The 26809-nt window shown below is 32.8% G+C and overlaps 1 protein-coding gene across 1 annotated transcript in view; it reads left to right on the forward strand.

The window, feature by feature from the left end:
- The window catches only part of kl-3 (dynein heavy chain 8, axonemal kl-3), a 43196-nt gene that overhangs the window by 3981 nt on the left and 12406 nt on the right, over positions 1–26809 (forward strand). The window contains exons 12-69 of the mRNA XM_067353395.1: positions 54–280; positions 364–851; positions 928–1087; positions 1200–1402; positions 1534–1655; positions 2033–2213; positions 2292–2629; positions 2909–3072; positions 3218–3472; positions 3555–3795; positions 3879–4078; positions 4151–4322; positions 4389–4534; positions 4603–4741; positions 4863–5093; positions 5169–5374; positions 5465–5685; positions 5790–6075; positions 6285–6423; positions 6533–6753; positions 6875–7058; positions 7238–7378; positions 7455–7802; positions 7887–8076; positions 8317–8462; positions 8549–8747; positions 8856–8974; positions 9065–9401; positions 9476–9746; positions 9826–10026; positions 10105–10350; positions 10600–10918; positions 11013–11239; positions 11315–11537; positions 11628–11804; positions 11865–12032; positions 12138–12353; positions 12559–12696; positions 12764–13060; positions 13173–13328; positions 13394–13549; positions 13620–13755; positions 13856–14007; positions 14099–14352; positions 14446–14874; positions 15099–15375; positions 15455–15641; positions 15730–15991; positions 16067–16306; positions 16394–16561; positions 16657–16798; positions 16867–17056; positions 17144–17262; positions 17336–17497; positions 17589–17740; positions 18961–19048; positions 19505–19593; positions 19932–20065. Coding sequence (XP_067209496.1) covers positions 54–280; positions 364–851; positions 928–1087; positions 1200–1402; positions 1534–1655; positions 2033–2213; positions 2292–2629; positions 2909–3072; positions 3218–3472; positions 3555–3795; positions 3879–4078; positions 4151–4322; positions 4389–4534; positions 4603–4741; positions 4863–5093; positions 5169–5374; positions 5465–5685; positions 5790–6075; positions 6285–6423; positions 6533–6753; positions 6875–7058; positions 7238–7378; positions 7455–7802; positions 7887–8076; positions 8317–8462; positions 8549–8747; positions 8856–8974; positions 9065–9401; positions 9476–9746; positions 9826–10026; positions 10105–10350; positions 10600–10918; positions 11013–11239; positions 11315–11537; positions 11628–11804; positions 11865–12032; positions 12138–12353; positions 12559–12696; positions 12764–13060; positions 13173–13328; positions 13394–13549; positions 13620–13755; positions 13856–14007; positions 14099–14352; positions 14446–14874; positions 15099–15375; positions 15455–15641; positions 15730–15991; positions 16067–16306; positions 16394–16561; positions 16657–16798; positions 16867–17056; positions 17144–17262; positions 17336–17497; positions 17589–17714 — 11643 coding nt within the window. The 3' untranslated portion in view covers positions 17715–17740; positions 18961–19048; positions 19505–19593; positions 19932–20065. The remainder of the gene's footprint in view (positions 1–53; positions 281–363; positions 852–927; positions 1088–1199; positions 1403–1533; positions 1656–2032; positions 2214–2291; positions 2630–2908; positions 3073–3217; positions 3473–3554; positions 3796–3878; positions 4079–4150; positions 4323–4388; positions 4535–4602; positions 4742–4862; positions 5094–5168; positions 5375–5464; positions 5686–5789; positions 6076–6284; positions 6424–6532; positions 6754–6874; positions 7059–7237; positions 7379–7454; positions 7803–7886; positions 8077–8316; positions 8463–8548; positions 8748–8855; positions 8975–9064; positions 9402–9475; positions 9747–9825; positions 10027–10104; positions 10351–10599; positions 10919–11012; positions 11240–11314; positions 11538–11627; positions 11805–11864; positions 12033–12137; positions 12354–12558; positions 12697–12763; positions 13061–13172; positions 13329–13393; positions 13550–13619; positions 13756–13855; positions 14008–14098; positions 14353–14445; positions 14875–15098; positions 15376–15454; positions 15642–15729; positions 15992–16066; positions 16307–16393; positions 16562–16656; positions 16799–16866; positions 17057–17143; positions 17263–17335; positions 17498–17588; positions 17741–18960; positions 19049–19504; positions 19594–19931; positions 20066–26809) is intronic.

The raw sequence follows: 26809 nt of genomic DNA on the forward strand, positions 1-26809 counted from the left end.
GCTTACACATTTATTATTATATTAAAATGATTGAAAAATATTTTAATTACTAGGTTCGTTTGGCATTATCGTCGCCTATAATTGTGCGCCATCCAAAAACAAACAAGTATTGTTTAAATTTTGATTCCTACATACACGAAGTGGTACAAGAATCGGAACATATGTCTAAATTTGGTTTGGAAGTTCCGGATTTTATACAAGTTTTAGTTTTTTGCAAGGAGAAAATATTTTCTTCTTACGAAACAGTGAAAAAACTGCTAAAGAAAAATGATGCCCTTAGGTATATAAATTTATTTAATAAATTCTGATTTAAACTATCGTACAGATTATATATTTATGCATTTATTATGTTTGTGTGTGCAGACAATCTTTCCCGATCTTATTTTTAAATTTAATAAAGATCGCACTCGTTGATCTCGAAATCGTTTTTCAACCCTGTCTATCAGTAATTTCGTGGTCTTCATTAAAGATTTCTAAAGCATGTACTGAAATAGAAAAAGCGATACAAAATGTTCAGATATTCGTCAAGGAAATAACTGATATGAAAGAAGTGAGAGTAGATGAAGTACTTGAGTTCATTGCGGAATCGATGTTATTAAAACTGGATGAGTATCCAAAAAGTCCAGAACAATTTTTAGCTGACGTTATAGCTTTTAGAGATAAAATTGCAATTGACTTGGAAGTAAAATCTTTTGCGGCGGAAAAAGTTGTCACCATGATTATCAATAAATTTATAAATCTTATAACTGATCCTGCTGTTCAAGATGTTAAGTATAATTGGTTGGATCCTGAAAAGGTACATAGACAACTGGGATCTGAAACTAGATTAATAAAGGGACCATTTGAACCAGGTAACGTAGTGTTTAGAAAATAATAATATATATCATTATTTTGAGTTACAATTAATAAGTGATTAATTATATGTAGGCTTTGGTCATATTGAGCGAACACATAAAGTTAAAATAAATCAAGTGCACAATGATTGTATGGAACTATTTGCACACTATAATAATAAATTAATAGATGCTTTGGTAAAATGTACTAAAAATTCTTTGGACTTGTTAAAGAAGAAAGCAACCATTATGAGGTATTTTGATATTTCCATTTTTCTAAATAAATTTATATAAAGTTTATATTTTGTATTTTTACACATATATGATAGAAACATAATGTGCATAAATAAATGCATTCTATTTTAGCGTATTGTTTCAAGATATTGAAATAGAGCAAGAAATACCAATTATGGAGACACACTTTGTTTTACAAATACCAAACATTGTGATTATACCCACAATAGAAGAATTACAGAATCATTTTAGCAAAGTCATCACTAGTATTATAGAAACGAACAAGAATGTCATTATATGGGGACAACGATATTCTACGCAAGTTGAACCACTTGGTAATGTAGACAATAGCACTATTAAACGCTTGAAATAAATTTTCTCTGTTATATATGTATATGTTGGAAAAACAAAACATTTTACTATTTATGTTATCGTAATATTTTTTAAATTAATAATTAATTTTTAGATGAAAAATTGCTCAAAAACTATTTTCAAATTGTGTCCGATCACAAAGATATAATTCGCAGCTCAATGAGTTTGCAAGGTTTAATATTAGTGTTGAAAGATGACGTCTTCAAAGTTGGCAATGTATGAAAATTAATTGTAACACATACCTGGTTATATATTATTATTATATGGTTGTATGGGATAATTAACGTTAATACACTATTCCACAAACAATAGGGAACACTTCAGACATTCAAAATCGAGCAATTTTCAAACGATTAAAATTCGGCGAAAAATCATCGCGGATAAAAAATTAGAATAATATCTTAAAGCTTGAAGTTTATATTCTTTAGATCGTTTTTTGAAAATTTTTTATCTACAAAATGTTTATCAACTTTTTTTGTCTACGATGACTTTTCGTCGAACTTCAGTGGTTCGAAAATTGCTTGGTTTTGAGCGTCTGAAAAGTGTTCTTTATTTTTTGTGGAGTAGTGTATAATTATTTATTTTAATGCTAGTCATATTTACGATATTCCTACATATGGACGGAGAATAGAAATAATATCATACAAACGTTTATTGACATGGAGCCTCTCATACAAGAAATTAAAGAGAAATTTATGGAATACGAAGACTTAATGACGGAAATAAAAAATTTACCTGATCGGCATGTACTTGGCCCTCTTCAAATTAACACAGGTATGCGAAAATAATATTATTTTTAATTTAATAAACATATTTTTTGTGTATGCTTGATTCATTATATTTATTTTACAGACAAATTAAAATTAGCATTTCTCGTTGAAGCAAATGCGTGGAAAACATCATTGGGTGTTATTTTGTCCAATAAATACAAGCAAAAATTACAAAAGATCATGGATTATATTTATGAAAAAAATAAAGTTCTTTCTAGACATATTAAAGATTTAGAGGATGTGCGGGTTGCAATGAAATGTTTGGGAGAAATACGAGATGATTTTATATTATTAGATATGGAATTAATTCAGATCGAAGAGACTTACACATTGATGGGAAAATTTAACGTCGATATATTGAAAGAAGATCAAGATATAGTAGACGGATTAAGATATAATTTTAGTAACATGCTCCAAATGGTATTAATTTACTATCTTTATTTAATTTTGCTTAACCTTTTGAGTACTGTTGAAAGGATTAAAGACGTCCTAAAAAAGGTGCCTTAAAGACGCCCTAAAAAAGATGTTTTAAAAACGTCCTAAAAAGACGTCTTAATTCTTTGAGTACTGTTGGCGTATATATGCACTCAGGAAAAGAAGTTTATTTTGGTCTGTGGGCGCATATATACAAAGGGTTAAGGGTTATTTTTCGATATATTTTACGTTTTTGTAAAAATTATACTGCTTTAAATTTTGTAGGCAAAACAAGTTCAAGAAATAATATGTAAGATGCAAGATCCGTTGAAAAAAGAGCTTATTGATGGTGTTGTAGTTCTCAAACAGAATGTGGATCACTTTGACATTGATTTTGAACTCTATGGCCCAATGGTTGAAGGAATACCTGCAAAAGATGCTAGTGAACGGTAATGTTTAATTAATATATAATATTTTCGTTAAGTTACAAGAATTGAGAACGTTCGACTTTTATAAAAATAATTTTCTGTGACCCGAGTAAAACAATATATTAACAATTATTTAATTTTGCGTGCATTGTTTTTGTATTTCAAGGCTCATCCTGTTCCAAGCTCGTTTTGAAGAATTATGGGAAAGATACGAAACCTATAGCAGTGGTGAAAGTTTGTTTGGCATAGAAGTGACGGAGTACCCAGCTTTACAACACAGAAAAAGAGAGATTAATTTATTGCAGAAGTTATATACACTATATTTGCAAGTTATGCGTACTATTGACGGCTACTATGATATTCTGTGGTCCGAGATTGATATCGAATCAATCATAGCTGAATTGGCTGATTTCCAAAACAAGTAAAACAAACTGATTTAATAAGATTTGCTGATACATATAAAGTTATAAAATTTTTTTATAATAATAACAATTTATTTTTAGATGCCGAAAGTTGCCTAAAGCTATGCGAGAATGGCCAGCATTCGTCGATTTAAAGAAGAAAATCGATGATTTTAACGAGATGTGTCCATTATTAGAGATGATGGCTAACAAAGCTATGAAAGATAGACATTGGGAGAAATTGTCTAAGCTTTGTCGATATTTCTTTAACGTCGAATCTGAGACTTTTACCTTAGCAAATGTTATGCAAGCGCCTTTGTTAAAATACAAAGATGATGTAGAAGTATGTATAAACTAACATACATAAGATTTTCTGGATATTAATCATAAAATACAAAAATTATTTATAAAAATTGTATATTACAGGATATATGTATTAGTGCAGTGAAGGAACAAGATATCGAAACGAAGTTGAAGCAGGTGATTGCAGATTGGACAATTGTAAATTTGCAGTTTTCTCCTTTCAAGCAGAGAGGCGAATTATTACTGAAAGGTGTCGAGACGGCTGAGATAATAGCGCTACTTGAAGACAGTTTAATGATTATAAGTTCCTTGCTGGCAAATCGGTACATTAAATATATGTCTAAATATAAACTTATTGACTTTAGGGAATAGTACATTTATTTAATGTTCTGCAGTTACAACGTACCGTTTAAGAAAGAGATTCAGTTATGGCAGGTTAAGCTCAGTAACACGTCCGAGATATTGGCGAAGTGGTTAACTGTGCAGAATCTGTGGGCTTATCTAGAAGCGGTGTTTATTGGCGGCGACATATCAAAGCAATTGCCTACCGAAGCAAAGCGCTTTAATGTAAATAAACTACGAAAAAAATTGCGGTGGCGCTATTTACAAAAAATCTAACTATTTACGTTTTAGACCATCGATAAATCCTGGGTTAAGCTTATGCTTCGCGCCCATGAAAAACTGAATGCAGTGGAAACGTGTATCGGAGATGAAACCATGAGCCAATTTTTGCCTCATTTATTGGAACAATTAGAATCATGCCAGAAATCTCTTAGCGGGTATATACTTATATTATTAGAGAAATAAAATTGTTTTCAAAGGTCTAATATTAATTTTATTTATACAGCTATCTGGAAACTAAACGAGTGGTTTTTCCAAGATTCTGCTTTATATCTGATCCTACTTTGTTGGAGATACTTGGACAAGCAGCCGATTGTCACACGATACAGAATTATCTTGATGGATTTTTTGATAATTTGGCAAAGGTAAACAAATAAAATTACGAAATTCTGCTCTATAATGCAAAAATAATAATTATTTTTGCTGTAATAAGCTTTAACTTGCATATTTTTGTATATGATTCTTGATATATTTTTTTGTACACAGTTGAAATTTGCCGAAAAGGAATATGAAAAAATTATAGCAATGTATTCACGGGAAGGTGAAGAAGTATTGTTAGAAAAAGAAGTCGTATGTATAGCAGGTGTAGAGAACTGGTTAAACACTTTGTTAACGGTTCATCAGCAATCAATTGGCGACGTAATTTCGTTAGGATTGCAATCACTTCGTACACCTGAATTCGACATTTTGTCATTGATAGAAAATTCTGTTTTACAAGTAAAATTATATGCATGCAAAAATGTATACAAAAATGCATCCATCAACCAAAATTGGATGTTTATTTTTTTGTAGGTGGGTTTATTGGGGTTACAAGTTTTATGGACGCGCGATAGTGAAATAGCGGTCACGACAGCCAAACGCGACAGAACCATAATGAAGAGGACTAATCAGTGGTTCCTAGATTTGTTGAATAATCTTATAGAAGTAACCGTTAAGGATCTTACAAAATATGCGAGATTAAAATACGAAGCTTTAATAACGATACATGTGCATCAAAGGTGTGTTAATCGTGATTATTTATTTTGAATGCCATAATTATCATTTTTTATGTAAAAGTTGCGGAAAATAAATTAATACAAATTTTTCAGAGATATATTTGACGATTTATGTCGTCTCAGAATTCGAAATATACATGATTTCGAATGGTTGAAACAGTGTCGATTCTATTACAATGAAGATTCGGAGGCAGTCCAGATCAGAATAACCGATGTGGAATTTATCTATCAAAATGAATTCTTAGGTTGTACAGACCGACTTGCGATTACACCGCTCACAGACAGATGTTATATAACACTGGCACAGGCTGTAGGTATGATGCCAAAGGAAAAATGTAAAGTAGCGTTTAACGTCAAGTGTCATTGTCATTTACCTCGTTATTTCATTTATTATGATTTTTGCAAATATTTTTCTCAGGAATGAATTTTGGCGGAGCTCCCGCAGGCCCTGCTGGCACGGGTAAAACAGAAACGACGAAAGATATGGGAAAAGCACTGGGAAAATATGTCGTTGTTTTTAATTGCTCTGATCAAATGGATTTTCGAGGTTTAGGGAGAATATTTAAGGGATTAGCACAATCCGGTACTTGGGGATGCTTTGATGAATTTAATCGAATTGATTTACCGGTATTATCTGTAGCTGCGCAGCAAATAGCTATTGTACTCAATGCACGAAAAGAACGGAAAACGAGCTTTTTGTTTAGGTATAAAAATTTATATCTTTGTAAAACAAGTTCTATTCTTTTTTTAAATTTATTTATTTTTTATAAGAGTTTAGTATTTTTTTGTTAATATATATAATATAATATATATATATATATATAATTTTATTGCACAGATTTTATTTTTAAATTATAAAGAGAATCTATTTTTTTTTTTTTTTTTTTTTTTTGGATTGACATGTTTTATATAGCGATGGCGAAACATATAAGCTGAATTATGAATTTGGGTTATTTATTACGATGAATCCGGGATACGCTGGTCGGCAAGAACTACCGGAAAATTTGAAAATACAATTTAGAAGTGTAGCTATGATGGTTCCTGACAGACAAGTACGTTGAAATTAAAACTACGCTTCCTGATAAAAATTAAGAATTATAAATTTTCTCATAAAATTTAATGTAATAAGTACGTCGCATAAATTTAATTTCGTTTGTTTAGATTATAATGCGGGTGAAACTCGCGGCATGTGGCTTTAAAGAGAACGTAGTATTAGCGCGGAAATTCTTCACATTGTATAGATTGTGTGAGGAACAGCTCAGTAAACAAGTGCATTATGATTTTGGATTAAGAAATATTTTATCGTGTCTGCGTACACTTGGCGCTCAAAAACGCGCACATCCCACCGATTCCGAAGAAACTACGATTATGAGAGTATTGCGGTGAGTTTATATGCAATGTCAATTATATATTGTATATATATATACGTCTTGTTCTAGATAATATATTATTTGAACAGAAAAAGCGAAAATGTTTCAAGTACATCCTGCATTGAATTTTCAGCGATATGAATTTATCTAAGTTAGTGGATGAAGATGAGCCTCTCTTTATGTCCCTTATCGAAGATATGTTCCCTGGAATAAAGTTAACGAATCAGACGTATAAAGAATTACAGAAAGCAATAGCTAACGCTACAGTTGCTCTCGGTATAATGAATCACAGTGAATGGAATTTGAAAACCATACAGGTATATCTATTATTTACCATTTCTTGATTTCAGTGTCTTATACTGGATTTCGTGCTTAGCAGTTTTTTAAATATTTGAAAAGAAATATGTGGCTATTTTTTAACAATTTTTGTAAAAATTAAATGCTGAGAAAAATTAAATTATATTATTATTTAGGATAATGACAATAATGTTTGCAGTTGTACGAGACATCACTCGTTCGTCATGGTTTAATGGTTCTCGGACCAACAGGATCTGGTAAAACGCGATGTATGTGGGCACTTATGAGAGCTCTGACAGAAATGGGTATACCACACAAAGAAATTAGGATGAATCCAAAAGTTAATATTTATCAATAGTAATTTCTATCAGATATATTAATACAAAAATAATTTTCTTAATCAAAAATTTTGATAGGCAATAACTGCGTCCCAAATGTTCGGAAGACTCGATGTTGCAACGAACGATTGGACGGATGGTATATTTTCTATTATATGGCGACGATCCACGCAAATGAAGAAAACGGAAAATTTGTGGATTGTGTTGGACGGTCCTGTCGATGCAGTGTGGATCGAAAATTTAAATTCGGTTCTGGACGACAATAAAACGTTGACGTTGGCAAATGGAGATCGCATTGTAATGGCACCAAATTCTAAATTAGTGTTCGAACCCGACAATGTGGACAACGCGTCTCCAGCTACTATATCACGCATGGGAATGATCTTTATCAGTGCTTCTGTGTTAAAATGGAAATCAATTTTAGAGGTAATGTAGGCCTATGTCCTTCTTTTCATAATAACAATATTGTATATGCGGAAATTTACTGATATCGTAATATTTTTAATAAAGGCTTGGCTTAAAAAATGTTCCATCAACGAAGCTGCAGTATTGCGAGCGTTGTTTCATAAAATATATGGAGATGCCCATACATTTGTTCAGACAAAACTTCATACTAAAATGACGCTTTTAGAAGCACTTTATATACGACAGTGTATTGATCTATTGGAGGGTTTGAATGTTGGAAATTCGGATCCAACTAGTAAATCTCAAGTTCTCTTGAAATATTTATACATTAAAAATGGCTATGCAATAGCATTATAAATAGGAAGGAACTTATCGAATTCTTTCGTTTTATCTTTTGTTATTGTCTTATTTTTTAGCACATTAATTTTTTAATATTTTTAATAATATCAATATACAATTTTTGGACGATTGCATTTTATGAAGATTTTGATGGTAAAAGAATTTATTAAAAATTTATCAAATATTTTATTTACAGAAGCATTGTCTGAGAATCACATCGAAAAGCTCTTTTTGTTTTCTCTCATGTGGAGCTTAGGTGCAGTATTAGAACTTGACGGGCGATTTGCATTACAAGAATATCTCGTAAATCATGAATCAAATTGTAATTGGCCAAAGTATAAGGTTCGTATAATAAGTTTATGATATATTATTTAAATTTTTAGCATTTTTTTATATTCTTATGATTTACAAATTTTTAATTTGTGTAGGAAGATGAAACTATTTTTGAATATCTGGTATCAGATAATGGAAAATGGATACATTGGAGTACAATGGTGCCAAAATTCGAGTATCCTTCGGATCGTGTTTTAGAATACAACACTATCCTCGTTCCTAACGTCGATAATACAAGAACGTTATTTTTAATTGATATCATAGCACAGCAGGAAAAAGCAGTACTTTTAATAGGTAAATAGATACTTACAAAATTAATATAATTTTAATAATCGGTTTTTCTAATGTTTGACATCAATTCCACACATATGTAACATTATTCTAACATTACTTATATAACAGGAGAAGCAGGCACGGCAAAAAGCGTAATGATGAAGAGCTATATGTTTAAGCATGATCCCGAATATCACTTGAATAAGTGTTTTAACTTCTCTTCAGCATCCACGCCCAATATGGTTCAAGTAACAATCCCAAATATCATAATAAATTTACAAATTAAATTTTTAATTCTAATGTAATTATATATTTTGTACTATTTCGTACTTTTTCAGCGCGTATTTGAAAGTTACGTTGAAAAGCGAATGGGCACTACTTACGGTCCGCCCGGCGGACGGAAAATGACCATTTTTATCGACGATATAAATATGCCAACCATAAATGAATGGGGCGATCAAATTACAAACGAAATCGTTCGCCAGTTAATGGAATACAAAGGATTCTATTCGTTAGATAAACCGGGCGATTTCTGCATCATGCAAGATATTATGCTACTCGCTGCAATGCGTCATCCCGGTGGAGGACGAAATGACATCCCGCCACGATTGAAACGACAGTTCAATATTTTTAATTGTACCTTACCGTCCAACAAATCTATGGACACAATTTTCAGTAAGGAGAATAATTTTCTTGTTAATAAAAAAATGGTAAAAGTTATAATTTATCTAATATGCGATTATTCGTAGGCGTTATCGGCCAAGGCTACTTTTGCATCACGAGATTTTCCGAAATAATCGTCAATTTCTTGCCGAAGCTTATACCACTGACTCGAATAGTATGGCAACAGACTAAAGTGAAAATGTTACCGACTCCTGCGAAGTTCCATTACGTCTTTAACTTGCGCGATCTATCGCGTATTTGGGAAGGAATACTCAGGATAGAAAGAGACGAATGCGAAACCATAACGACGCTACTAAAATTGTGGGAGCATGAGTGTACGCGTGTGATAGCAGATCGGTTCGTTGTTTTTACAATTACAAATTAGAAATATTTTTGCTTAATTTTACGACAATAATAAATCTTCTATTTCTTATAGCTTTATCACTGATGCCGATAGAGAATGGTTTCAAAGTACATTAAGGCGGACTGCGGAAAAGATGTTAGGTTCGGACTTCCAACATTATTCTCCAGTCGAGACGTATTTTGTCGACTTTCTGCGCGAACCGCCAGAACCGACAGGTGACGAGCCAGAAGACTTTGCGTTAGAAGCACCTAAGATTTACGAGGAGATACCGAGGTATATCGATCGGAACTTTATATTTAATGCGTTGGATCAAAAAGCAGAATCACATTGATATTTCCACGTTATTCGTAGTTACGATGTCGTTATCGCGAAAGTTCAACAAAATATGGAGCAATTTAATGAATACATACGCGGCATGCATCTCGATCTCGTATTCTTCCACGACGCTCTAGTGCACTTGATACGAATATCGAGAATACTGGGAGTTCCCAGAGGCAATGCACTACTCGTAGGTGTAGGAGGATCTGGAAAGCAGAGTCTAACGCGACTGGCATCTTTTATTGCGGGATTTAACTTCTTTCAAATAACGTTATCCAGGTAAATATTAAAATTTTACTCAAACACGTGAATTGTTTGCTAATAGCATAGTAAAATATTATGAAGAAAGTTGCTGTACGATATAATTCTAAAAGTATAATTTTTGGCTTTATTTCTTGCAATTAAAATCTGAATCTTCTTGTTTTGAAAAATGCTTATGTACATGATTGTTAAAATATTGCGTTAATGTTTTTCGCGTTTGATTAAAAATATATGAAAAGTTAATATGACTGTGATTATATTTTTCAGGATTTATAATGTGGCTAGTTTACTGGACGATTTGCGAAAATTATATCGTACCGCTGGTACAGGAAGCAAAGGTCTTACGTTTATTTTTACCGACAATGAAATAAAAGATGAAGCATTCTTGGAATACATTAACAACGTGCTAAGTGTCGGCGAGGTGGCCAATCTTTTTCCAAAAGATGAGCTAGATGACATTCTGACAATTGTCGCACCGCTAATGAAGAAGGACGATCCCCGACGTCCTCCGACGCAGGACAATCTTTATGATTATTTTATATCGCAAGCGAGAAATAATTTGCACATAGTTTTATGTTTTTCACCAGTAGGTTTCTTTGCTCTATCATTATTAAAACAATTTAAAAATATTATTTTTTTATTCTTGTTTCAGATTATTAAATTCAATATTATTTATACAGGTCGGTGAAAAGTTTAGATCTCGAGCATTGAAATTTCCTGGTCTTATATCTGGTTGCACAATGAATTGGTTTTCAAGATGGCCAAGGGACGCATTATACGCGGTCGGTGAACATTTCCTAGGCAAATATAAAGTTATATGCGGTCCAGAAGTAAAACAACAATTAATACAAGTTGTGGGCGACATTCAGGACAATGTAAACGACACCTGCGCAGAATATTTCGATAGGTATAATTTTCTCAATAGCATTCTACTATTTGTGGAAGTTGTAAAACTTAATTAATTTAATTTAAATAATTGCAGATTCCGACGTCAAATATATGTGACTCCAAAATCGTTTTTGGCCTTTCTCGACAGCTATAAAACGCTTTACAAACAACATTTGGATAACATTAATACGCTTGCTTCTCGCATGAGCAATGGCTTAAATAAATTAATCGATGCTGCAGCTCAAGTCGATGTGTTACGGAAGGAATTAGAAAAAAATCAAGAGGAAATTGCAGTAAAAAATGTTCAAGTGGATGCGGTAAGCAATATTTTTATATAAAATATCTATAAAATTTTTTAAAAATATATTCTAGTTCTCTCTTTGCACATAATAATATAACACATTTAGCTATTGGTTGATGTAAACGAGAAAAAGGGAGAAGCCGAAAGGGTGAAAGCAAAAGTGCAAGTTTCGAAAGATGAGGCGGAAACAATTCTAAAAACGATAGCAAAAGACAAATCAGTGGCAGAACAAAAATTGAAAGTCGCGGAGCCTGCTTTATTAGAAGCTGAAGCTGCATTACTGGTATTATTATTAATAATTTACTAATACAAACGTTTATTAATGGCAATGCTTATATTTTAGACCATAAAAGCAGCAGATATTGCTACTGTTAGAAAATTGGCTAAACCACCGTTCTTAATTACGCTCATAATGGATTGTGTTCTGATTCTATTCGGACGAAAGCTGGAACCAGTTAAACCTGATTACGAGCATCAATTTTTAACACCTTCTTGGTCAGAATCGTTGAAGGTGATTTTATGCATGTTTTAATAATTGAATTAATTTTTTTACTAATGGATAATATATTAAAAATGACGCACTCCTTATATTAATATATTATTTCACTTTTTACAGGTTTTGGCTGATACTAGATTTTTGTATAACTTACAAAATTTTCCAAAGGATAACATTAACTGTGAAACTGTTGATTTGATGATGCCGTACTTAAATTTCCACATGTATACTTACGAAGCCGCAAAGCAAGCTTGCGGAAACGTGGCGGGTCTCATACAGTGGACCATCTCTATGGTTACCTTTTACGGAATAAATAAAGATGTGCTGCCTTTAAAGGTATTTCCAATTAATAAACATTGTGAAATAAAACAGCCAATGTGTCACTCCATGTTTTGTAACTAAAAAGAAAATGTTTGATATTTAAATCTATAGCACTTTTTTTTTAATTTCTTATATGTTCTAATTATTCCATAAAATTATATATATATATATATATATATATATATATATATATGTATAGTAATAAAAAATAATTTTATAGGCAAATCTTGTCATACAAGAAAGCAAATACGAAAAAGCCAACAAAAATTTATGCGAAGCCGAAGAATTACTGAAAGCAAAGGACGATGATTTAAAGATAGTGCAAAGTGAATTCGACGCGGTGATGCAGGAACGGCAGGTGCGATAACAACAATAATGATATATTAGATAATAATATCATATGTGTATCTTATATTTATTTTTAGACAATAATCGATCAAGCTGCAATTTGCCAAGCAAAAATGGATACCGCAAGCGCCATGCTTGAAGGATTATCCGGCGAGAGAATACGATGGACAGATCAAGTAGCTATGTTTAAATCAGAAACAGATCGTCTTGTCGGAGATGTGTTGGTGTTAACAGGATTTTTATCTTATTGCGGACCATTTAATCAAGAATTCCGGATTCTTTTGCAAAGAACATGGTTTGGTTTCATACAAGATAGAAAGATCCCGATTTCTATTGCTATAAATATTGTTAATACGTTGACAGACACAGCGACGGTAAGTACGAGAGAAAATAAAAAAGTAAAAGAACTTTTTGAATTATTTTTTAGTAAGAAGAATCATAATTAATATTTGTGTCTTGATTGAATGAGTGTTTAATCCATTATAGATCGGCGATTGGAGTTTGCAAGGCTTGCCGACGGATGAATTATCGGTTCAGAATGGAATAATCGTAACGAAAGCATCACGGTATCCTCTTTTGATCGATCCACAATTGCAAGGAAAGACATGGATTAAAAATAAAGAAACGGATTTAGATTTACAGGTAAAAGGGTGTAATTGTGTGCTAAATGTAATAAAGTTGATTTAATTTGTAATGACGTTTTCCAGATAACATGGTTTGCGCATAAATATTTTAGAAATCATTTAGAAGATGCTGTGTCAATAGGTCGGCCATTATTGATACAAGATGTAGGAGAAGAGATAGATCCAGTATTGGATAATTTGCTAGAAAAGAATTTTATAAAAATAGGAACTTCTTTAAAGGCAAGAGGATATTTTGGCAAAAATACTTTACGTAGTTTTATATAATTTGAGCTAATTATTATTATAATAGGTCAAATTGGGCGATAAAGAAATAGACGTTAGCAAGGACTTTAGACTTTACATTACAACGAAATTGCCAAATCCTTTTTATACTCCAGAAATATTTGCTCGTACATCAATAATCGATTTCACCGTTACGATGAAAGGTAAAAAATAGCATGTTATTTGCACAGTGTTTTATAAATATAACTTTTTAAATTACAATTTTGTTCAGTTGATTATACTTCAATTGCCTTATTCTCACAGGTCTGGAGGATCAACTTTTAGGAAGAGTCATTTTAACAGAGAAAAAGGAGTTGGAGACAGAAAGAACGCAATTAATTGCCGACGTAACTGCAAATAACAGAAAGATTAAAGAATTAGAAGCGAATCTTTTGCATAAATTGGCAACTGTACAGGTATGCACTCCATTCTCTTTGCAGTGTTAATTAAATAACTCTGAAATATATCAAAATTAATAACATTTTTATTTTACATTTCTTTTTACAGGGCCCTTTGATAGAAGACACTGAATTAATGTCGGTATTAAATATCACGAAGCAGACAGCGGCGGAAATCAACGAAAAGCTGAGTATCGCGAAAGACACGGAGTTAAAAATCGATACAGCACGTGAACAATTTCGACCGGTTGCAACGCGCGGTAGCGTCTTGTATTTCTTGATATGCGACATGCCGCACGTCAACTGCATGTACCAAACGTCTCTCGTTCAATTTTTGGAACGATTTGATATCTCTATGGCGAGGTAAATATTTCATCTAATGTCTCGATGTCTCTCATATCGTAAATATAAATTTTATTCTGCCAAGATATAATCCGTATCTTTATTCTTGATTAGGTCCGAGACGAGTGTAATTACTCAGAGAAGAATAAATCACATTATCGAATATTTAACATATGACATATTTAAGTACAAATCGCGCGGACTCTACGAGATACATAAATATATGTTTATTTTGCTGATGACATTAAAAATCGATCTGCAACGCGCTAGCATTATGTACGAAGAATTCCAGTATCTCATTAAAGGCGGTGCGGCGTTGGACTTAAAAGCCGTTGACCCGAAACCTTGCAAATGGATCACGGATGTAACATGGCTTAATCTAGTTGCACTGTCATCATTACGACAATTTCAATACATTGTCTCTCAAGTACCCGCTTCGGAGAAACTTTGGAAACATTGGTTCGACAAAGATACACCAGAGGAGGAAGTTATACCAGATGGTTACAATATTTTGGATACATTCCGTCGATTGCTTTTAATAAGGTAATCCAGTATATTTTCGTGGCAAAAAAAATTATTACATATAAAGAAGACAAGACGCAAATTATAAAATATTTTCGAAAGTTCAAGTATCTCAGAATGAAAGCACTAAGTATAGACAAATGCTTTCAAAAAATTGATTAAAAATTCAAAATATTAAAATTTACATCTATAATTTATTGCTATTTGCATTATTTGAAGTTTCAAGTGAACAAATATATTTGTAGAGCCTGGTGCATGGACCGAGCACTGTCGCAATCTAGGAAATACATAGCATCTTCTTTAGGAGCAAAATATGCAGAGCCGGTAATTACGCTTCTGGATGTGATGCATAGCGAATCAAGACCAAATACACCGATGATCTGTTTCTTAAGTATGGGATCGGATCCTACGCCTAGTATCGAGCAACTGGCAAAAAAAATGGAAATCATATGTAAAAGCATATCGATGGGACAAGGTCAGGAAGTTCATGCTCGTCGTCTGCTCCATAGCGCAAAAACTGAAGTATGTTATAGAAAAAAAAATTTATTTTTGCATTGTGATAAGTATTAAACATTAATTTTAATTTAATTGTATTTTACAGGGTTTTTGGGCTCTCTGCCAAAATTGTCACTTGGGCTTGGAGTACATGACGGAATTGGTGAACTTTCTTTTAGAAATGGAAGCGCCTCATCCGGATTTCCGCGTATGGATCACGACAGAGCCGCACAAAGACTTTCCAGTTTCCTTGCTGCAAATGTCTATAAAATATACATATGAACCCCCGCAAGGCATCTATTTTTATTTCCTTGAATAAAAATGTGTCTCTTTATGCAAGGGAATAAAAGCGGCATAATCAAGATATGATTTTTGCGTTAGGAATACGCGCGGGTTTATTGGCGACGTACAGTGGTATGAATCAGGAAATGCTGGACCAATGTGACGCTGTGCAATATATACCGCTAATATACACCGTGTCTTTTCTGCACACCGTTGTTCAGGAAAGACGGAAATTCGGTCCTCTGGGATGGAACATACCTTACGAATTCAATTCGGCGGACTGGTTGGCATCCTGCATGTTTATCAATAATCATTTAAATGATTATGATGCAAAACACGGTATAAATTGGCAGATTATACGGTAAATATAAATTTAAAAAATCTTGTTTAGTTTCGTTTTTTGCGATGTTAATTTTATGTACTCTTACATTTTTAGTTATATGATAGGTGAAGTGCAATATGGCGGACGCGTAACGGACGATTATGATAAAAGATTGTTAAACACATTCGCAAAGGTGTGGTTTACGGATGCGCTTTTTGCGGAAGGTTTCGCCTTCTACAAAGGCTATTCGATGTTGATATTTAAGCAAATAAGTGAGTATCTGAAAGCAATAGATGCCATGAGCACAATAGATCCGCCACAAGTATATGGCTTGCATCCGAATGCAGATATCACGTAAGATATTATTGAGAAAAAATATGTACATACAGATATATGTAAATGTTTATGCGAAGTAATGGAAAAATTATATTGCATTATCAGGTATCAAAGTAACACCACGCAGACTGTACTGGATATAATAGTATCTGTGCAACCGAAAGAAGCGGGTGCTGTTGGCGCAGAATCTCGCGAAGTGGTTGTTACAAGACTAACAAATGAAATGTTAAACAAGGTTCCAGCATTGTATGACATGTTTGAAGTTAAGGAAAGGTTCGTTAATTTTTTTTATTTTTGTATTCCAGCTATTGATTATTTTTTGTAGCAATTTATAAAATAATGACGAATTTTTTTATTTCTTATCACAGATTACGCGTAATGGGTCATACTGCTCCGATGAATATATTTTTAAAACAAGAAATCGACAGGATACAAATTGTTATAAAATTAGTGCGCATTACACTCAAGGATCTTCTGTTGGCGGTAGAAGGTGTAATTATAATGAATGAGGTAATTTTGTTTTAATTACAATTGTAAAGGAGAATGTTTTAAGACGAATTAATGTGAACACATCTTAGGAGTTGCGAGATGCTTTCGATAATATATACGACGCCAGAATACCAAAGGTTTGGAAAGCTCGATCATGGGAATCTGCCTCCTTGGGATTCTGGTTTACAGAGCTTTTAGAGAGAAACCAACAGTTTTCAACTTGGTTGTATAGCGGGAGACCGGCAAAATTTTGGATGACTGGCTTTTTCAATCCTCAAGGCATCTAATACATTTTTATATTAACATAAGTCGTTAATATTAATTTTAACTCTCTCAAAAAATTTGATTAACGAACTGAATTTATAGGATTTTTAACGGCGATGAAGCAAGAAGTAACACGAGCTCATAAGTGGGCTTTGGATAACGTAACGCTTCACAATGAAGTTTCACGGAATACGGCAGAAGAAATTAAAACACCGCCACTTGTATGTAATAATAAAAAAATATATATATATCATGTCTGTAAAAATTAATTATATTATATTTTTTGTAAAACAGGAAGGTGTTTACGTTTATGGATTATTTCTGGAGGGTGCTGGCTGGGACAGAAGAAATATCCGTTTGTGTGAATCGGCAAATAAAGTTCTTTATGTATTAATGCCAGTAATACATATTTTTGCATTATATAATACTCCAGATAAGAGCCCAAAGTTATATCAAGTAAGCGTAGAAATGATTAGAAAAGATTTGAGAACATTCGATTATATAATCACAAACAAAATTACATCATATAATTATATATATTTTCTAGTGTCCGGTATATAAAAAACCTCAGAGAACTTATGCATTGTTAATAACACCACTTTGGTTGCAAACTATAAAAAGTCCTGATTATTGGATACTACGCGGTGTCGCTTTATTATGTGATAATAAATAATTTTTCACATAAAAAAAGTATTACAAGTAAGTACTGATATAATTTCTAAAACAAATTTCTTGCAAAAAATAATTTTCTACATTGCATTAAAGAATTGACCCATTACTTGCATGTTTTCTTCTTTTTCTAATGCATTAACTTGCATAAAGTGTATGTATTTTGCACTTTAATATTACATTGTTATTAATATTCTGTTACTGTCATGTTTTAAATATTATAACTAAGAAAGTTACTTTTTTATTTGATATTCAAGTAATTTCATAATTTTCAATTTATAAATTGTTTAATTAACTATTAAAAAACTTTTACGTAATTAATTTATTGAATTTTACAAACTGGGATGTATTATATACTCCGCGTGAATAATTATTGATTAATACAAAGTATTAATTAGAACGTGTTGTATTTTCAATATTCGATTAATATGCGTTTATAAATTGTTATATTTTTTTTTTCTGCGCGAGATCTTGCCTGCTGACGCATTCATAATTCGGCTTAAAGTTTTTTCGTATTTTACACTTGATCGTATAAGAATCTATTTGCATAAATGAATGATTGATAAAAAGACGTATAAATATATTGTAATCATTGATCGATATGTTGACTCGGGGAGTATAAATGTTGGAAACTCTAAAAGCTAGAGATAAAAGCATACAGATAACACGAACCGCGGATTGTTTTGAAATTTCAATGTGATGACGTCATCGCAACGTTTCGCGAAACATATAAATGCGGTGCGTCCTCCCCTCTACTCTACATTGCATGCGCAACTTCGCGTTTTTACTTTTGGCGGCACTGTTAGACGTGACATGGGGGTAAGAAAGTTGAAAGTACACGCACCTCTCTTCATATAAAGAAAATTTTGAGCGCCAAAGAGTTTCAAACCATTATTGTAGAAAAGAGCAACAGGCTGTTATTGTAGAATATTAATTGGTACGTATAGTCTTTTAACATTCAATAATTGATCTAGATTCATCGCGTTGATGCTCATCGCGTCGTATCGGTTCTCGCTGAATCTTTGAACAATACGAAAGTGCCGTTACACTTTGTATCTCGGAAAAAGCAAGATGTCGAGCAGTTACGCGCGATCGTTGCTTTCTGCGTTATTTATACATTTTAAAATGCGTCTCATGTATAATCATGCGTCAAAGAATCCAAATATATTGCCGATCAATATAATGATACAGGCACATGATGAAAATCAATTCTTGCAATAATATTCGCGTTTAAATCTCTTTTTGACTAGTGATTGACAATCATTAATGATACTTTCTACAACATATTGCCGAAGCAGTTGCTACAAAATACTGGAGTATCAATTGGCCAATCGTATCGTAAGTAATAATTAATACCATAGAATAGTTTAGGTCAGCAATAAAGGCAAGCAAAGGCGAGGAAGAAATATCGGGTGATGAATAATTTCATAATTATTATTTGATTAATTAACTTTAATCATGATATTTTGACCATTGTACTATAATTAGATTCTTGATGCGGAGCGTAATAAATGGTGAATTAATAATCATATCTAATGATTCTACTTACAATAATTAAAATGTCAACTAATTAATTTTTATCAATGGTCAAATAATAAAATATATTGGAATTTCCTTGTTTTATATTGACTGTTGTCTTGTATTATGTACTGCACTAAGATTGGTTTAGCTTTTTGTTAATAATATAAAATGGATTTTGTGTGCAAAAGTTTCATATATAATTTTTATTTATAATCATAATTACATTTGTCGATAACTCTTGGCAAAAAATAAATCTACATTATCTTTCGACAGCACTCATAAGTAGAGGGTAGTGTCCTCTGCTGGGCGGTGAACAAACTACGATGCAATTGCACAAATTCATACCGCATTCATAAAGTAAGGTAAATTTATTAATATTCTGTAAAATCTGTATTGTTTTCACCACATCTGTAATTACTTTATTTGTTAATTATAATTGTTAATTATAATTAACAAATTAATTGTGCAAGAATGCAATGTACGACTTTTTGGCTTTGTACAATGTAATTAGTTATATTATCTCATATATGTTATATTTCTATCGTGAATAGTGCATTCGAGAATATTGATTCGTTATCACATTAAAATTGCATATTTAGAATAACCATTACTCGAAATTTTATCTATTTGAAATTGAAGATGTGAATAACACTATAAATTTTTTATATTTTTTACATAAAAAATTGGATTATTATTTTAGGTTATATTGTCGAGGAAAACATCATTGTGGTAGAAGAGTAGTCATAAGCATTACTGTGGTACTAGCTAAGGTAGACGATCGTAGAAAGGATCATGGAAAGGACCTTGGAGAGGATCGTGAAGAGAGGATCGTGGGTAAGTCATACAATAATCTTTACAAATGTATCTTTTATATTTGCGATTTATATTTTAATTGTAATTCTCGTTGCAAATGCAATGTGCATAGAACATCAGATTTGAAACTGCTATTTCAATGTTCTGAAAGCATAATATATCAGACATAATAAGAAAATTATTATGCAAATGACTAGTACTATATTTATCTGTATCGCCGCTTCTCTCTAAAGACTTTTTAGAGATTATCCGCATTTATATTTACAATCAATGTTTGCATCTCAAAGTATCTCACTGAGCCAGTTTAGCCGCCGCTTTCGTCGCTAATTCGGCGGTTTGCCTCCGCGAATAGTTGCGCGCGCAAACTTGGTGGCCTAAATTAGCGCAAAGGAAGAAAATAGTGAAACATTTTGTTCCGCAGTATCCCATTACGTTCTATGGCTTTCAACGTATCGTCGTGTTATCCGGTTGATATATCTCGTATGTCTATCCACCCTCGCGCCACCGTTAATAGCAGGCAATTTCGTGTTCCCTCGGCTAACCCGTGTAATTGAGCCAATGTGTGTTAATCAGAGGCGCCTCATTTGCCACGGGGAATACTCCAAATTGCTTTTGTTACCTGGAATATCTTGGTGCGCGGCATTGCCTGTATTGATTCACGAAATTGACATTCCGCTTAAAATATGCAAAACGCGCACCGCCGCGCGATGCATCGAATTACGAAATGCATCAGGCATTGATATATTCTGGCACAATATCGCACTCCTTCTATGGCATATGTTTTTTCTATTTATTTTAATATAAAATTTCATGTAAACTGGCAATAAATAATATATAAATTAGAGCAAAATATTCATATCGATTGCGGTGAATAGCATTACGTGTAATGATACTATTAAAAATGAAAGCTTATTTTACGTAATGCAATGTGTTGGAGCAACGCAGCAAATATTTCATGTAGAGGTTTATGAATAGCTTGTGACAGATTTTTACAATACAATTTCAACACATACTTTTCTCGTAACATCGCATTCAAAATATTTCTACAATTTCTCGAGGATTTTAGATTTACGTATAAAATACGCTATGTATCATTACGGCGGATATGACACATAAATTACACATTCCATTTTTATGAAACACAATTATCCATTCCATTTTTAATACAAAACTGCAAGAGTGTGCTTATGTAATCCAATTTAAGGATTAAGGATCGTTCTGATAATGAAGATGTACGATACAGGCTCTAGCTCAACGTGTGTGTACTAGCCATCGTGTGCTAGAGCCTAGTACAATAATGTACTATTGCCAGGGGATCACATTGGTCCGAGTCAGCGCAGTTAATTTTCGATAGCACCGAATCACCCTCGTGGTAATTGTCGTCCATGACTTTAACCGCTGGTCGTCTTTGTCTACTTGTTCTATACGAAAGCAACATGGTTTGATTTCTTGCGGTCATGTGCACGAATAGCATTGCCGAGCATACAGAAATTTCTCATAATTATAAATATTAGAAATTTTTGAATAGTGAAATTTTTTAATAATTAAATAAATTAAAAAATTGTTTTATTCTTTGAAATTTTTAACACTGGAATTTGGGATTTAATTTTTGATTAAGGTTTTTTATTTTATAAATTTATATGTAGTTTATGAATTAATCAAAAAGATTTAAAGAAATTTGTTTTGCAAAATTTAATTTTTAATTTTAAAAATTGGAAAAATCTTATACTTTTTATTTTTTTTTATATATAATAAAATATTATAAAATATTAAAGTCACTTTGCATTTCTCACGTTGGATTAGATAAACAGTTTTTAAATTCTAATTTTTATTAAAAAATTAGCTACAATATGGCACATTTGAATTTCAAATATGGAGCAAAAGAGGGTTTAACATATTTTACTTCCTAAAAAAACTAATTTTTTAAGCCGGATTATTCCAATAGCAGGATTAAAGTGAATTCTGTCTTACAAGAAAGAATTGAAATGGATCTAAAAGTTTGAAAATCAACCTGGAATTAAAATTTCGCATTACGGAGTATTATTCATATTATGAATTACATTTCGCAATACAGAGTGTGTGATATATTTATAATCTTAAACACTTTTTAACGAAAAAGTTTTTAAGCAATCCATTATATTTAATCGCTGTATTTTTAAATCTTTGTAGTTTTATGTGGGTAACTTTCTTTTATTAATAATCATTACCGAATACAAATCTTTTTCTTCTTTCTATTATCATCAAGTAGCATTGCAATGTGCAAATAAATGCAAATAGCAATGTATATTTGCATTGCTTGTTAACAATTACTTAAATAAAACTTATCATACAGTTAAAATTCAAATATTAAAATTTCTTTGGAGAATGTGAAGTAAATACGATTCACAAAATATAAGAAAAATTAAATAAGAATTTTCATATTAATACGTAATTGTTGTTTATTATTTAATTCTGAATAGTTTTATTACAAATAATGTTTATTGCAGAAAAGATTATACAGTTGAAAATCTATAATTATCTATATATTGCATTTCTGCAAATTATTGTAGAAATAAATTTTTTTCTTTCTAAGTTACGCATAATCAACTACAATTTTTAAATCAAATATTATAATATCAACCAATTTTCCTAAAAGTGCGATATTTTAAAAAATATGAATTTATAAATGTATAATTCTTGTTATAAATTCTAGCACGGAACTTATTTTAATGAAATATTTAGGAAACAATAGAATTATATTTAAACAAAATAAATCAGCGCAAAGAATAATTGGAAAATAATTTTTAAACATAACAAAAAAATAATAATTATATGAAAGAAACACATATATAAATATACTTACATTAATATAAAGAGGTGATTATTCAGCTCCGCATGCACATCAGCTAGCCTGTTTATTATCATTAAAAAAATGCATTTTTTTAATGATAAATTACTTACCATATCGTTGCTCTACTGTCACTCGAAGCCTCCTTCTCCTCTCAACGGATTTTCAAGCATTCACGCATACGCATTGCTCGCGCGCGTATCCGAATGCTTCTTTTTTTATCCTGTAGAGTGTCCTTTAAATAGTTTTCGATATAAATTTGCATAGTCTATGTTTTTAAACAAATTGTGAGTCTGTCCACTCTTCAATTAATCACTAGATCTAATATAATTTTGTATGTACACATATCCAAAAACAGGATTAAGTTTCTTGCTTAACGACGAGAGCAATCTTGTGGGAAAGATAATTTAGAAATCCTCTTACATTGGTATTTCGTTCATTATCCTTAATGGTGCGAGGAGCAAAAAGTCCCTCGGGTGTTACCGCCTTCACGCGCTATTAGGTACAATTATTCGATTGTATTCGCTAAACTCAATCACCTTATTTGCTCGAAGAACAAAAAGAAGTAACAAAAAATATTTTCAACATAACAAAGTGTGCAACATAACGAGATGTCCTCATTTTTCACGTTAAAGATCTTATTTTAAAACTTTTTTCTAAAGTAAAATCTATTTGAAATTAAGTGAATAATGACATTTTAATATAAAAATGGATATGAGATAGACTCAATCTATTTTCAAATAGTCTTTTACTTCTAACAGAAAATATATTTTACAAATTCAGTTTCCTTTTATATATATTTTTTTTAATTTTATATTTATTTTTCATAATAAATATCTTAAAATTTTTTAAAATAAAAATTGTTTAAAATTGAATAAAAAATTACCAATATTAAAATGACTTTATATATTTATCTTTCACATTAAATATGTTATTTTCTTCTTTTTTTCCTTATTTGAGATCTAATGATCTGTTTGTTTCCAAAGTTACACTCGCACTGGTTTTCTTGTGAGGTAGATTGCCAACTATCTCTCCACCTTTTGGGGGTCTTCCAGGTGAGCGACGGTCTTTCGGTTTTCCCTCGAGTGCTATGCGTGCTAAACTGTTCTTTCTCGATTCGTTTTACATGCTCGTACCATTGTCGTCTTCTTTGTCGTCCGTATCTTACCACATCCTGTATATTGCATTGATGTCTGATGTCTTCATTGCTTATCTTGTTTCTCAGAGTTTTGCCGATTATTGCTCTTAGCGTCTTTATTTCGGCTGCTCGTAGTTTTAAGTTTTGTTTGTTTCTACTCATGTTTCTATACCGTATGTCAAAATCGGCCTCACACATGTCTTATAGATTCTGACCTTGCTATCGGTGCGCATGTACTTGCTCTAAATCACATCTCTCAGACAACCGGATATTGCACCCTTAGCCTGACCCATTAGATTTTTTGTCGAGCCGTGCCCACTTGCTAGATCTACTCCTAGATATTTAAATTGCATCACTTGCTCTATCAGTTTGTTCTCGATCACAAGTTTGCATCTAATTGGATCTAGAAAAGGTTATACATTTGGTTTTGTCAGTGAATATCTTCATGTTGAGCTGCTGACATATTTGATAGAACTTAAAAAACTGTCTTTACAAATCATTTTCGGTCTCTGCAATGATTGCTGCATCATCGGCGTAACATACCATACTAATAAATTTGTTCATTCTGTATCAGCGAGGTAACTTTTTTTATGATTTTCCATTGCAAGATTAAAGAGGAATGGACTAAGGCTGTCTAATTCTTCCTAGTGTAAATATATCCTCCATTGTGTGTCCCCTGGCTTTAACTCTCGTAGTGTTGTCAATGTTAAGTTTGTGTATGATTTTTACGATGTTAGGAGATGTTTGTTTCTTAATTAATATTTTTAGGATTTTGCTCTTGTTGTGAACCTTTTTAAACGCTTTCGTTAAGTCGACAAAGCAAACATATGCAAGTGTATAAAATTCTATTACTTTATCCTTTATTTGCTTAATGATATATGTGGCGTTTCTTGTAGATCTGTTTCTTTTGAATCTTGTTATTCCTCTCTGTTAATTATATGATTCATTATCTGTTTGTCGCTTTTTAAAGATAGGGATTGTAATATTTTATTTTAAAATCTTTAAATAAATAATTACAACTCCAATGTAAAAATAAGTGTAAAATATTTCAGTCTATCTTTAAAAAACAAAGTCTTTTCTAATTTTTAATACATTTTCTAATTTTATCATTCAATAACAAGAGAGGAATAACAACAGAGATTTGAAGGTAACCTCAAAGAGTCTTATCAAGTATCGTGCGAATGTTCTTCGAAGGAGCACCGAGTGCGCAATCATGATGGTTACGGGGGCGCGAGGTACCATCTCGGTAAACTGGTCTAATCCGAGAGCGGGTCTCGGAACCGTTGCGGCTTCTTCATCTTCGTGGCGCCAACTTTCAAGAACATTTTCACGACGGCCTTCAGACCAGTCATTTAGTTATATTAAGGAAAAGTTGCCGCGATCTTCGCTGGAAGTAAATGCGACGAGTTGGGCGGCGGAGAAAAGAAACTTCCGAGCCTGTGAGCCGACCGACGATTAAGAGAAGTAGAAAACTTCTCCCAGACGCTCATGTGTCCTGCGCGAGATAACAAATGTCATCTTGACTATACTACACTTCGCGTCGACAGAATTATGACCGCCGCCAGTTTGCGACATCGCCGTGGACCTTTGCACGACTATTGCGCGAGAATACGAAGTAGTAATCCTAGATATTGTTACTTTGGCAATTCTATGATATCTCGTCAGCGCGTATTTGTAGGAAATAAATGAGTCATATATCAAACAAATATCCGCGTTTCTATTTATAGATTAGATCCTTGGGATCGCATATCGCATATATATATGCACTCTAATTGCATCGCGCATGGCGATGCCACAATAGATCGCCCCGAACAGATTCTCCCCGTAAACTCTTTGTCCGGAAAGAGGGAGTCCTCGACAGTCGCTCGTTATCCTGATCGTGGACGAATCTTATCTTCGTCGTGGTCGCTCCAGTTGCGCGTGCCATAAATCTCGGTGCGAGAGAAGCGGTAGAGCGGTGTTACGTATGCGGGATGAGTTCGGTCGTCGCGACAACCCCCTTGTTTCGAGTTTGCCGCGTCATCCTTGAAGCCGGCTCTCTCCACTCTCTACGGTGACTCTCTCTCCACGGTGACCACCATCTCTAGCTCGCTCTCCGAGGCCAAGCACAGCGTCGTGACCCGGATAAAGCGAGAGGGAGAGAGAGAGAGCGCACACGAGCTTCCAGTTTTCGTGGTATGCGTGGTCACCAAACACGTTAGCCACGTATATGCATGTCTCAGAACGGCGAACGCGTCTCACAGCGCGCGCGGCCCCGCTGGTATGCTCGGGACAATAATCGTACCGTCGAGGACGCAAACATTGTGCATATATGCACCGCATGACAACATCCACTGGCGGCCGACGTGCGTGTCCTTTGCACAGAAATCATCACGTATCTTCCTCTTTTCGCTCTATCCATTCTCGCTTTCTCTCTTTCTCACGCTTTCTCTGTCCGTGTTATTCTTTGTCACTGTTGTATGCTTACTGCCGTTTGCATTATGGAATATGCTAGTCTATACAGTTATCTGCAGGACATCGTGTTTGCTTCCTGGCATATGTATATTTTTTGACTTCGGTGCGAGTCTTTCCATCGCATAGCTTCTTTTCTATCTGCGGTAGATTAAGATGTTAATTAATTTTGTGATTACGTTTTGTGAAATTAACACCCCACAGATTTAATAGTGGATTTTTTATTTAATTCGCCGGAATTATTTATAAATTTAATGAAGAACTCTAGAATTCTTTGGGGTGCATTCAGAATTTTAATAAAAAATTAATTTTTTCGAAAATGGGGTGTCAATTTCACAGAGGTTCGCGG

This window comes from Linepithema humile, chromosome 4 (assembly GCF_040581485.1).
Source record: "Linepithema humile isolate Giens D197 chromosome 4, Lhum_UNIL_v1.0, whole genome shotgun sequence".
Classification (NCBI taxonomy): Eukaryota; Metazoa; Arthropoda; class Insecta; order Hymenoptera; family Formicidae; genus Linepithema; species Linepithema humile.